Raw genomic sequence first — 12,357 nt, 5'->3', positions numbered from 1 at the left:
AGACATTCTCCCCATGTCTGCATGGGTTCCTGGTGCTCCGGTTTCCTTCCACAATCCAAAAGATGTGCAGGTCGGGTGAATTGGCCAAGTTAAATTAGTCAGAGGAAACTGGGTCTGGGTGGGTTGTTCTTTGGGGGGGTCAATGTGGACTGGTTAGGCTGAAGGGCCTGTTTCCACATTGTAGGGAATCTAATTATAACAATTTTTAAACAAATACAGGCAGGGTTAGGAAAGAGCAGAGAAGAACAAAAGTGAAGGTCTAAGTTTTGGTGGAAGGCAGGTGACATTTATTGTGCGGAAAAACTATTACAGTTACCTGTCTGAAACATGGGAGCAATGGTTATGATCAGAAATTGCTGAACTCCACCCTGAGTTTTCTATGCTCTTATAAATTTTAGATTACACCCTTCCAACTACAGTGAAAAATGTGATTCTTAAGATTTCAGTGAAATAGTGTAGAGGCTGGAACAATGTGGTCAGAATATAAGTGAGACAATGGGCAGAGTCTTTCCAGCCAGCTCTTGAACGATGTGGGCACTGGCAAGTCAGTCTATAAAATTTGACAAGAATGGGAAAATGGGATTCTTGACTTAGAATAAGATTCAACTTTCCCAAGGTTCTAACAGTGAGACAAGAATCTCACTAGTGAGCAGCAAGGAGCCTATTTGCATGCACTAACATGTCATTATTACAGAATCTCACCTCATTTTTCTGGGGTTTGTTATTTTCCCAGACATCGAAGAGAAACAAGACAGCAACAATTTCTGACATAAACCTTTGAGCAGGTGCCTGACAGCTGCAACTCATCAGTGTCTTCTCTGCGTATCCTTTTTACCCAGCATTCCCTAACATCTCAGGGCACATTTCATGGTACCTGAATGCCTGCATCCTCCATCCATACATGTTGGCATTGGCAAAGCACCAATGTAACCATGTCAAAGAGCACATTTGAGACTTAGTTTTCCAACAGCTCAGCACTTAAACACCAAGCTCCAAAGTACAGTATTAATGCTTATGCTTGCAAGCTAAAAGTAGATGTTCAGCAATCACTCAGTCTGCATTTGGTATTCCCAGTATCAAAAAGGAACACTAGAAGAGAAGGAAGATTATGCTTGGTTGCATTGACCAGGGTTGGTGAAGTTGCTGTTCCTTCCAATGCGCTGTTATCATGAAATGCATCTTCCTCTCTACTCCCCATTTTTTCTTTGCATTATCTTGGACTACCATGTTCTTTTTGGCACCCTTACAAAGTGCAGGAGATGAAATACATGTCTCTTTATCTCCCACTTCTCAATATGCTGGGCCCTGAACATTCATAGGTGAAAGTGTGATTTAATTATACTACTTTGAATTTAGCATCTTAAATTTGTTTCTCAAAATATAGTATTCTGTATACCAGAAGGCTATGTGAAGATTGATAAATATTTTGTGAACATTTTGTTCAATTTGCAAATGTAATCCTAAACTCTTGGTCATTTGTTGTTGTGGTAAAACAATGGCTTTAATAGGTGTATTTTATTCTTTTTATTTAATATGAAGAGACATTGGGATAGTGGTGCTAACTGAGCTGTTCTGGCCCATAAAGTAAGCAGCTTGAGAGGCCATGGATTTTTTAAAAAGTTCAAACAATAGGAGTAGCATGAATGGGTGGAGTTAGGCTCCCACAGAACCAGGGTTTTAGTTTAGTTTTCAGTAATTGTTGGGGTTTTGAAGCTGCCATATGTCTCTCCCTACTACTGCAAAATATTTAAGTTCTCCCTGTCTGCCAGAATTTTCTTTTGATGTTCTTTTCTCCTGAACTGGAGAAACACTGCATGCCAGACGATCTATTTTACTGAATTTGTCTTTGAGTATGTTTATGGGATGCTTCTATATTGGAACAGTGGCTGTTAAGTATTTAAATAATCTATTTATTCTGTTAAGTTTTCAATAGAGTTAAAGATTTTGTTCTTCCCCTGCAGTTAAAATACAGTCTGTTCTGTTTAAAACCAAAGAGTGTGACCAACTGAATTACATCTAGAACACAGCACCTTACACTTGCCTTTATATCAGATAAAAGTTACGATCTAGACTATCTTCTTGATATGTTTGCAGGGGGTTTGGTCTGGACCATAACATTGTTTTAATTCTCTGTACTACCTCCACTCCAATCTCTCTGTCGTGGCCACTTGCACCATTCCAAGAAATTTTATTGGGAACTCAAGAATTTTTTTTTTGATTTAGCACTTTACAACCTTTTGGATGCTGAATTCCGATATTGATAATCTATCCCCTTTTTGTTTTTCATACTTGAGATTGTGATTCATTAAACCATCCTTGCATTCTACTTTTAATACAGAAATTTCTTCTTTATTTCTTTCCCCTTTCCTCCTTCACTGCATGTCAGTGTACTTGAACCTGTTATATCTGTAATGTTTTCCAGTCCTTTTGGAAGGGCTCAAAACTGAACTCTTAATCCTTCCACAAACAAATGCTACTTTGTCTGCTGAGTATTTCCAGCATCTTCAATTTATGTGATAGGTTTCCAACATTTTATTTTGCATTATAGATAATACAGATCAGGTTTGTTGCCTTGAATCAAATCAAATCTGAATTAATAAATTAGTTCCAATTAATTCTAAAACTTTTTTTACAAATATTTAGGTATTAAACTTTTTGTTTTTACTCTGTTTAGGTACTGTACTGATCCCTGGCACAACTCAGTTAACAGCCACCGATATTTTACACCGGCTTCAAGCCTCCAAAGCAAAATGCATCATTACAGATGACAGCCTGGTGGATGCTGTAGATTTGGTGGCATCCAAGTGTTCGTCTCTCAAAGTAAAGGTGACGATATCGCATGCACAAAGAGGGGGATGGATGAACTTCCAAGATCTTTTCCGGTTAGTAATAGCTGTATTTACATGGAGTCATTTTAAAATTGATTTGTGCTTCATGACCTCAAAGTAAACATGCTTCAAACATATGTATAGATAGTGACAACATTTTCAATTAAGGTATTGAGACTGTTTAATATTTAGTCAGTTAACTGGGTTGAATTGGAATAGTGATACGCTGTGAAATTCTTATCACTTCAAGGAGCTTTGAACACCATAATTGTTTGATCAGTTAATTAAATAAATGTTATTTTTATTTGAACATTTTATTGTGTATTTTTTTGATAAATGTTGCAATAATTTTGCTGTATGAAATTCAAGTGAAATGCTGAAGGGTGGAACTCTAGGATACCAAGTTTTCAGTCACCCTTTGAAAAGCACTGTATCGATGCAAGCTGTTTTGGAACTAAAGAGAGTTCAAGAACACTGCTGTTTTAATTAATATGTTTTCATCTCTGTTGGGCACTTTCAGCCTATTCTAATTGTGTTGATGGTAGCAGTGGCCTGCAACCACCAACACTGTGCTATCGTATCTCCCCAAAACACCTCACTTCTTTTTGGTATCTACTTGCAACATTCCTAGGATCCACCTATATAATTGAATATGTGATGCATAGAACATAGAAGAGTTACAGCATAGAACAGGCCCTTCAGCCCACGATGTTGTGCCGACCACTGATCCTCATGTATGCACCCTCAAATTTCTGTGACCATATGCATGTCCAGGAGTCTCTTAAATGTCCCCAATGACCCTGCCTCCACAACTGCTACTGGCAATGCATTCCATACTCTCTCAACTCTCTGTGTAAAAAACCCGCCTCTGACATCCCCTCTATACTTTCCTCCAACCAGCTTAAAACTATGACCCCTCATGTTAGTCATTTCTGCCCTGGAAAATAGTCTCTGGCTATTGACTCTATCTATGCCTCTCACTATCTTGTACACCTCAATTAGGTCCCCTCTCCTCCTCCTTTTCTCCAATGAAAAAGGTCCACGCTCAGTCAACCTCTCCTCATAAGATAAGCCCTCTAGTCCAGGTAGGATCCTGGTAAACCTCCTCTGAACCCTCTCCAAAGCATCCACATCTTTCTTATAATAGGGCGACCAGAACTGGACGCAGTAATCCAAATGCGGTCTAACCAAAGTTTTATAGAGCTGCAACAAGATCTCATGACTCTTAAACTCAATACCCGTGTTAATGAAAGCCAAAACACCATATGCTTTCTTAACAACCCTGTCCACATGGGTGGCCATTTTAAGGGATCTATGTAATTTTTAAAAAAACTGCCTTACCTTAGCTGCAGTCTTCCGGGTTCGTGTTACCTCCGCTGCTGCTCGCATGTGGAACCCATCCCACTGAATTCATTTTGTTAAAGTATAAGTAGAAATCCCTGTAGGTAGCAGATTACGAACACAAAAATCTATTCATTGGTGGTAAACTATAAGTGAGCTGGAAGAATTTCTACCCAAGATAGTTCACTGTCTTATTTGTCCTTTGGCAGAAGCTGAAAAAGGTGTGAATGAGCTACTTAAAGCCAACACAAATGTAAATTCTAAAGAAAAAAGTATCAGTTTTTCATGTACTTCAATTGTGCATACTACATATGATAAGCTGTTTCGGCCTGAAATTAAATGAAACACTTTAAAGATGCTATAACAAGTACCTTAATATTGACATTTTACACTAATAACTAATGCTTTTTGCATATGATTGGTACAAAAGAAAATTTAATATCCATTTTAAATGGGGGTTGGTTAAGTAGTGAGTACACATAATATAAAGGAGGAAAGATTACCAGGTCCATGATACTCACCATATCAATTGGATGGTGCAGTAGTATGCATCCTCCAGGTGGTATGAGTGGTCCCAGATTTACAAGCATATGACTTTAGAAATCTCAAACTTGTAAATGATATCCAACATGCAAATGTTTCCTTTTTTTTAAAAGCAGCTATTTTACTGGCCCTGCATTTTGTTCCATATTTGTGTCATTTTCAGAAAAGCTCAACTAATCTCTGGGAGTCTGTACATTGTATCATCAGATTATACTTGTACATTTCATTCATTTTTAGATGCAGCAGACTTCTTCTACCCTATACTGTTCAATGTTTCTATGCTTTTTTTAAAGAAAAAAATGCCCTTGTATCCTAGTTATGCTGTCACGTGTATCATTTTACAGTCTTTCAATCTCCAGTCATTCACTAACATTTTCTTTTATATTAAATTAAATATTAGACATTGCACTGTGAAGAAAATTCTTGCAATGAAGTTGTCTAAAAATTTAAATCTGCAATATGTGTTCTCAAATTCTGGCATTAATATTTGTGTAAGTATTTTGCCAAAATGGGAGTTGACTTGCACAATCTATTTCCAGTGAGATCAAATGCCTTGAATATTCTTGTTTGAGAGCTGTTATGGAGACTTTGTGCCTTTCATGCGTGTTTCACTATCTTTATAAGTGAGCTGCATAAACACTATTTATTATGAGAGGAAGTAAAAATGAATAACATGTCATTGAGGTAAATTTACAGAACAGCATTTATGATTAGACTCAGACTCTTCTTTACAAGGAGATGATAAGGAAGCAGGGAAATCTTTAGCAATCTGCAAACATGGGCAAGTGTCAGGGGTTCAGGACTTCATTCAATTTTGTTTAATCCATTTTCAGTCCAGTCGCTCCAGTGGGAAGGTTTACAGGATGAAGGAGCCAGAGATTGCAAGGAAGAGCGTGTCAGATTGTGTGGAGAGATCCTGGGTCAAAATTGCTAGGGCAATTGGATTCCAGGAGGACTATTTCATTGATGTTCAACATCAAATAATGAAGAGGGAGTCTAGAGACCACAGTAAGGGTGGCAGTTTGAGGCAAGATGGTTTGGAGGAGGCAGAGGAGGTGAAAGCATTCGCGCTGCAGAAGGCATGCTGGATAAGCACTTAACATTCTATCCAAATGGCTACCAAAATCTAGGGCATGTTGCCTTATTTGAGAATTACAATTAATTGTCTTTCTTTTAGTACCAAGTTAGAGAGAGATTCATACAGAATGGAAACTGGCCCTTTAGCCTACAATGTCTGTGCTAATCTACAAATACCAAATACATTAAGCCCATTTACTTGCACTTGGTCCATAGCCTACAATGCCCAGTAAAATTAACATCAATGTTTGAAAAAATAATGGAATCCAAACTGAGGAGAGAAAAGGGCACATTAAAAATGGGAAAAAAGGTAATAAGTACTAATCTTGAATTTTAAAAAGGAAAATCTTGCTTGACTAGTTTTATTCCGTTTTTGAGGAGGTAGGTGATAACGCGGGAGGTGTCATTTATCTGGTTTTTCAAAAGCCTTTCAATTAGATGTCCTATAGTAGTCTAATTAATAGGTCAGAGAATGTGGAATCCTTCTGTAAAAGGTATCCCATTCCAGACTGACGAGGTCAGAGGATCCATCTAGAATAAGTCACAAAATGAATTTCTGGGTGAATCCAAGATTTGAAGCAGAGAGTTGGAGTAAAGGTTATTTATTCAGAGTAACAGAAGGTGACAAAATGATGTTCCACAATGATCAGTGCTGTGACCATGTTCGCAATTTGTATTAATGGTTTGGACTTTGAAATCAAAACACAGTTTGACATTTTCAAATAGCACCAACTAGAGAGTATGGATTAGTCGATAAAAGAAATTATACAAGCATATTAATAAACTTTCAAAATGAACAAATTGGTAATTTCTGTTTAACAGAAATGCAAAATGTTACATTTTGATCAGATATTAAGGGAATGTTGGTCGAGAAATAAGGAGATTTTGGAGTTTGAGTACATCAATTACTAAAAATTGGCCACCAGACCAGAAAGATTTTATTTCCGGAAACACAGAATAGTTGAACCTTGGCTCGACTGTATGTAGAGTGCTGCTTGCAGGTTAGGTTGCCACATTGTGAAAAAGATTTAGAAAAACTGGGTTTACAAGGATGATATCCACAAATGCATTATATCCATATCAGAAAAGGATGAAAATGAAGGCTTTCTATTAAGCAAATAGAACTCCTTTTAAAATGCTGGACGATCTCAAAAGAGTGAATACAAGAAATGTATGTTCCTTTCCACAACAGAAACTAACTGGTATTATCAATCTAAGGCGAGAGAAAGTGAGAACTGCAGATGCTGGAGATCAGTGTCAAAAAGTATGGAAAAGCACAGCCGGTCAGGCAGCATCTGAGGAACAGGAGAGTTGACATTTCGAGCATAAGCTTTTCAGCAGGAATGTGTTGGTGGGGACCTCAATAAAGGCCTCACCTTCATCCCACTATACGCTCCCACATCAACAAATTCAAAACACGTCGTGACATTGGATTTTTCTTCCTTTGCCTCTGTGCTTACTTTTTCCATCAGGACTTCTACCCACTCTCCGAGGACTCCTTCACCCACTTCCAACATACTCCATCCAGTGGACACCAAGTGCTGGTCTGTTACCCGCCCTCTATCTCTTTGTCTCCAACTCGTGCAGTGACATTAACTGTCTCATTAACCACTCCAAGCTCTCACCCTCACAACGCACAGCCCTCCATTCCCTCAGCTCCAATTCTAACCTCACTATCAAACCAGCAGACAAGTGGGTGCAGTAGTAGTTTGGCACACTGACCTGTACGCTGCTGAAACCAGGTGCCAACCTACTGACACCTCCTACTGCCCCCTCGACCACGACCGCACCTCCTATCAATAAACTATCATCTCACAAACCATCCACAACCTCATCATCACCACAGGGGATCTCCCATCTACACCCTCCAACCTCAGAGTCCGGGAACTCTGTGCTGCCCCAGTGGACCTATCATCTCTGCCTGATCCTGCCAACCAAACTTATCTCCTTATACCTTGACACCATTCTATCCCCCTTGGTCCAAGATCTCCCCACATATATTCAGGACCCCCCAAGTCCTCCACCTCCGCCATGACTTTCAGTTCCCTGGCCCCCAATGTCTCATCTTCACCATGGGCATCCAGTCCCTGTACACATCCATCCACCATGGCAAAGGCCTCCAACCCCTCTGTTTCTTCCTCTTCCGCCAACCCAACCAGTCCCCTTCCACTGACACACTCGTTCGCTTGGCTGAACTTTTCCTCACCCTCAACAATTTCTGCTTTTGAATCCGCCCACTACCAAAGGGGGAGCCCTGGGCCTGGCTATGCCTGCCTCTTTGGGTACATGGAACAGTCTATCTTCTGTAGCTACACCGGCACTATTTCCCACCTTTTCCTCCGCATATCGATAACTGGATCGGCGCTACCTCGTGCTCCCATGGGGAGGTTGAACAGTTCATCAACTTCATGAACACCTTTCCAACCTGACATCAAGTTCACCTACACCATCTTAGACACCTCCCTCTCCTTCCTGGACCTTTCTATCTCCATTTACGGCAACCAACTCAACTCACTAATTCAAACCCACCGACTCCCACAGCTACCTGGACTACACCTCCTCCTGTAAAAATGCTATCCCTTACTCCCAATTCCTCTGCCGCATCTGCTCCTAGGAGGACCAATTCCACTCCAGAATGTCCCAGATGGCCTCCTACTTCAAGGATCGCAAGTTCCCCTCCCATATGGTCAGGAATTCCCTCCAGTGCATCTCCTCCACTTCCTGCACCTCGGCCCTTGAACCCCACTCCTCCAATTACAACAAGGACAGAACTCCCAGTCCTCACCTTCTAACCCATTGACCTCCGGTTACAACGCATCATCCTCCACCATTTCCGCCACCTACAGTCAGACCCCACCACCAGAGATATATTTCCCTCCCCGCCCATCTCAGCATTCCGTAGAGACCATTTACTCCGCGACTTCCTAATTAGGTTAACCAACCACCCTCCACTCCTGGCACCTTGCCTCGCCACTGCAATGTGTAAAATGTGCACCCACACCTCCCCCTCACCTTCATCCAAGCCCCAAAGGATCCTTCCACATTTGGCTGAGATTTTCTTGCACCTCCATACACCTCATCCCTTTGTCCATTGCACTTGATGTGGTCTCCTGTACACTGGGGAGACAGGGTGCCAACATGTGGAACGATTCAAGAGAACATCGTTGGGACACAAGCACCAATCATGCCCACTGTCTTGTAGCTGGGCGGCCTCCGCTGTCAAATTCTAGCCACCCGATGCCTGGAGGAAGAACACCTCATCTTCAGCCTTGGAACCCTCCAACCACATGGGATCAATGTCAATTTCACCAGTACCCTGATCTCCCCTCCCCCCACCTCATCCCAGATCCAACCCTCCAATTCGACACCATCTTCTTGAACTGTCCTACCTGTACATCATCTTTTCCACCTATTTGCTCCACCTTCTGCTTTGACCTATCACCATCACCTTCATCTGCCTATAGCATTCCTAGCTATCCTCAACCCCCTCCCATTTATCTCTCAACCCCCTTGCACCCACCCCCACATTGCTGATGAAGAGTTTTGCTCAAGACGTCGACTCTCCTTCTCCTTGGATGCTGCCTGACTGGCTGCACTTTACCAGCACCACACTTTTTGATTATCAGTTTAAGGCAGCAAGTAAAAATTCCAATACAGAATCCAGAAATTATCTATTTATTGAAAGGGTAGTGAGAATATGAAAATTGATACTACAGGTTGATGTGAATATTATTGATGCACTTAAATTGAAGTTAGACAAGCAAATACAAAATTACATAATTGTTTTGGTGCAGGAGAAAGTTATTTAAACTATTATGTCTGCACCTTCTGAATTAGTTTTTAAACTTGGTGCGTCTTGTGTCTTTTACCTGTAATCCTGTGCATTGTTTCTATTTAAGTGATCAGATTCTTGAACGTCTCAATTGCATTTCCTTTCACTATATTTCCAAGAGATGTATTAATGTATTCCATAATCTTCCTGATGAAGAGCTTATACTCAAAACATCAACTCTCCTGCTCCTCGGATGCTGCGTGACCTGCTGTGCTTTTCCAGAACCACACTTTTCGACTCTGATCTCCAGCATCTGCAGTCCTCACTTTCTCCTAATGTATTCCATAACCTAACTATTTGCTTTGTTTAAAAAAAAAGTTTTTATTTGCTCCTTGCATTTGCACACCAAGAAAAATGAAATAGGAAATTATATTGCTTTCGATTTGAAAGGTGGAAGAAAGTTCAAGTGAGGCATAAACCAAAATAGAGTGGCCGAGCACATGGCTTGATTCTCCACTGTATCTCCTGTTTAAAAACACTCGTAGGTCACTCTCTTAAAATTTTGATTCCTTTCTTTCATCTTGTGTATTATAACTTCCTCAATTTTAGAATCAAGAAGTTTCCAGCACAATGGGAACGAGTATGTATTAGCTAGCAAGACAATTGTTATTCATAGTATTTGACAAGACAGCATCCAATCTTTAAACCACGTTTTGTTTGAATCACCCTGTAAGTGTAATTGTATGGGAGTATTCTAATTTAAACAAAAAAAATCTTGTTTTCTAAGAATTTCGGAATTATTGTTAAAATTAACCTAAGGATCTTTCATTCTACCTCCTAAGAAATGCAAAAGAATACCACAAATGTGCAAATACCAAGAGTTTGGACCCGATGGCCATTTTCTTTACCAGTGGAACTACAGGAGCTCCAAAAATGGCCCTTCATACCCACTGCAGTTATGGAATGGGCCTTACAGTAAATGGAAGGTCAGAGAACTAACATGTATAAGTTATACAATAATTTGGTATTGTTTTGGAACTTGAGCACCATTCTGTTAATAACAAAGGCATTGTATTGTTCTTTTTTAAACTTAGTCCTAAAATTTTTTTTTTGTTGTGGCAATTAATGACTTTACTCCATATGTTTTATTATAATATTTGTTGTTTTCTGTACCACAGCCAATGCACAAAAAGGCAACCTGCTTACAGTGCTTTGTAAGTGACATTCTTTCACAATCTACAAGGCAGAGAGTCTTAAAATCGCTGGATATTAACTTTATAATATGTACTACTAATAGAAAAGATCCCATGTTTGCAAGATTTGAGACATTTTTCTATGATTACAACATTTGAGAACTTAACATTAGAAACAGTCATTGTATGGCCATTGCTGCTGGGTAGAAAGCAGGTGTAAAGAAAAACAATTGTAAGACTGCGTCCAACACCCTGATAATGGCATTGAACTTAAATTGTTTCAGCCATTGTCTTTAAACAAAAATTCAGATATCCTAAAAATGTTGTTTGACTGCATACATATGTTAATAGAGCTTCCTGTTTAAGGAGCAGTTGGAGTAATTTCCCTTTGAGCAGTGCAATGAAAGGTTTTCCAGTAATTGCAGTAGTTTTACCAGTGGCTGACAATGAACAAGTAAGAATATTTTTGTTATAGTGTAAAACTATGTGTGCTAATGACCAGTATTAGGAAAACGATACAATTGAGAAATCAAGGGAATAAAGAAGGGTCAGAGGGAGGTGAAAATAAATATAAGAAAAGCAAAGAGAGATTATGAAAAAAAAGATTGGCAGTTAACACAAGGGAAATCCCAAAAACTTGTATAAGCACTTCACTAGTAAAATAGTAAAAAGAGCAGTAAGACCATAAGACATTAGAGCAGAAATTAGGCTATTCTGTCCACCAAGTCTGCTCCGCAATTCAATTATGGCTGATATGTTTCTCAACCCCACTCTCCCCATAACTTTTGATTCTCGTAACAATCAGAAAACTGTCTATCTTTATCTTAAAAATACTCAATGATCTAGCCTCCACAGCCTCCTGTGGCAATGAATTCTATAGATTCATCGCTGTCTGATCACTAGGAATCAGAAAAGGGATTTACACATAGAGGCAAGGTTGAAATGTTAAATTTAATACTGATTTTATTTATGAGGCTGATGATGCTCAGGCCATAAGTACTAGGAACAGGAGGAGGCCATTAGGTCCCACAAGTCTGCTCTGCCATATGGTAGAATCATAGCTGATAACAACATTCCTTTTCCTGCCTTTTCCTCCAAATCCTTGATTCCCCAACTGATAAGAATCTATCAATCTTAGCCTAAATATAAGCAATTTTCTCAGAGGGCTTAGTGTCTTTGGAACTCCTTTCCTCCATAGCTCTCTGTGACAAGGAGTTCCAAAGACACTCAACCTTCTGAGAAAAGAAATTCCTCCTCATCTCAGTCTTAAATTGGTGCTCCTTTATTCTGAAACTATTTCCTCTCATCCTAGATTTTCCCGTGAAGGGAAACATCCTTTCAGCATTAACCTTACCTGTTTCCTTAAGACGTCTATATAGGAGATCACTTCTCATTCTTCTCAACTCTAGAGAAGAGAGTCCACCAACCTGTTTAGTCTTTGTTTCTCTTCATACCAGGGATCATCCTAGTGAACATTTTCTGAACTGTCTCCAATAAAATGATATCTTTCCCTAAATAAGCTAACCTCAACTGCGACAGTACTCCAGATGTGGTTTCACCACCATTTTGTACAGATGCAGCAAGCCTGCACTACTTTGTACTC

The 12,357-nt window shown here is 39.7% G+C and overlaps 1 protein-coding gene across 9 annotated transcripts in view; it reads left to right on the top strand.

The window, feature by feature from the left end:
- Nucleotides 1-12,357, top strand: part of LOC140464620 (acyl-coenzyme A synthetase ACSM3, mitochondrial-like) — an 85,176-nt gene that overhangs the window by 27,495 nt on the left and 45,324 nt on the right. For all 9 annotated transcript variants that reach the window (XM_072559927.1, XM_072559926.1, XM_072559931.1 and 6 more), the window contains 2 exons: nucleotides 2,675-2,882; nucleotides 10,404-10,547. In XM_072559927.1, the coding sequence (XP_072416028.1) occupies nucleotides 2,675-2,882; nucleotides 10,404-10,547 (352 nt within the window). The remainder of the gene's footprint in view (nucleotides 1-2,674; nucleotides 2,883-10,403; nucleotides 10,548-12,357) is intronic.

Source organism: Chiloscyllium punctatum, chromosome 40 (assembly GCF_047496795.1).
Source record: "Chiloscyllium punctatum isolate Juve2018m chromosome 40, sChiPun1.3, whole genome shotgun sequence".
Taxonomy (NCBI): Eukaryota; Metazoa; Chordata; class Chondrichthyes; order Orectolobiformes; family Hemiscylliidae; genus Chiloscyllium; species Chiloscyllium punctatum.
This window is presented reverse-complemented; position numbering and strand designations above follow the sequence as displayed.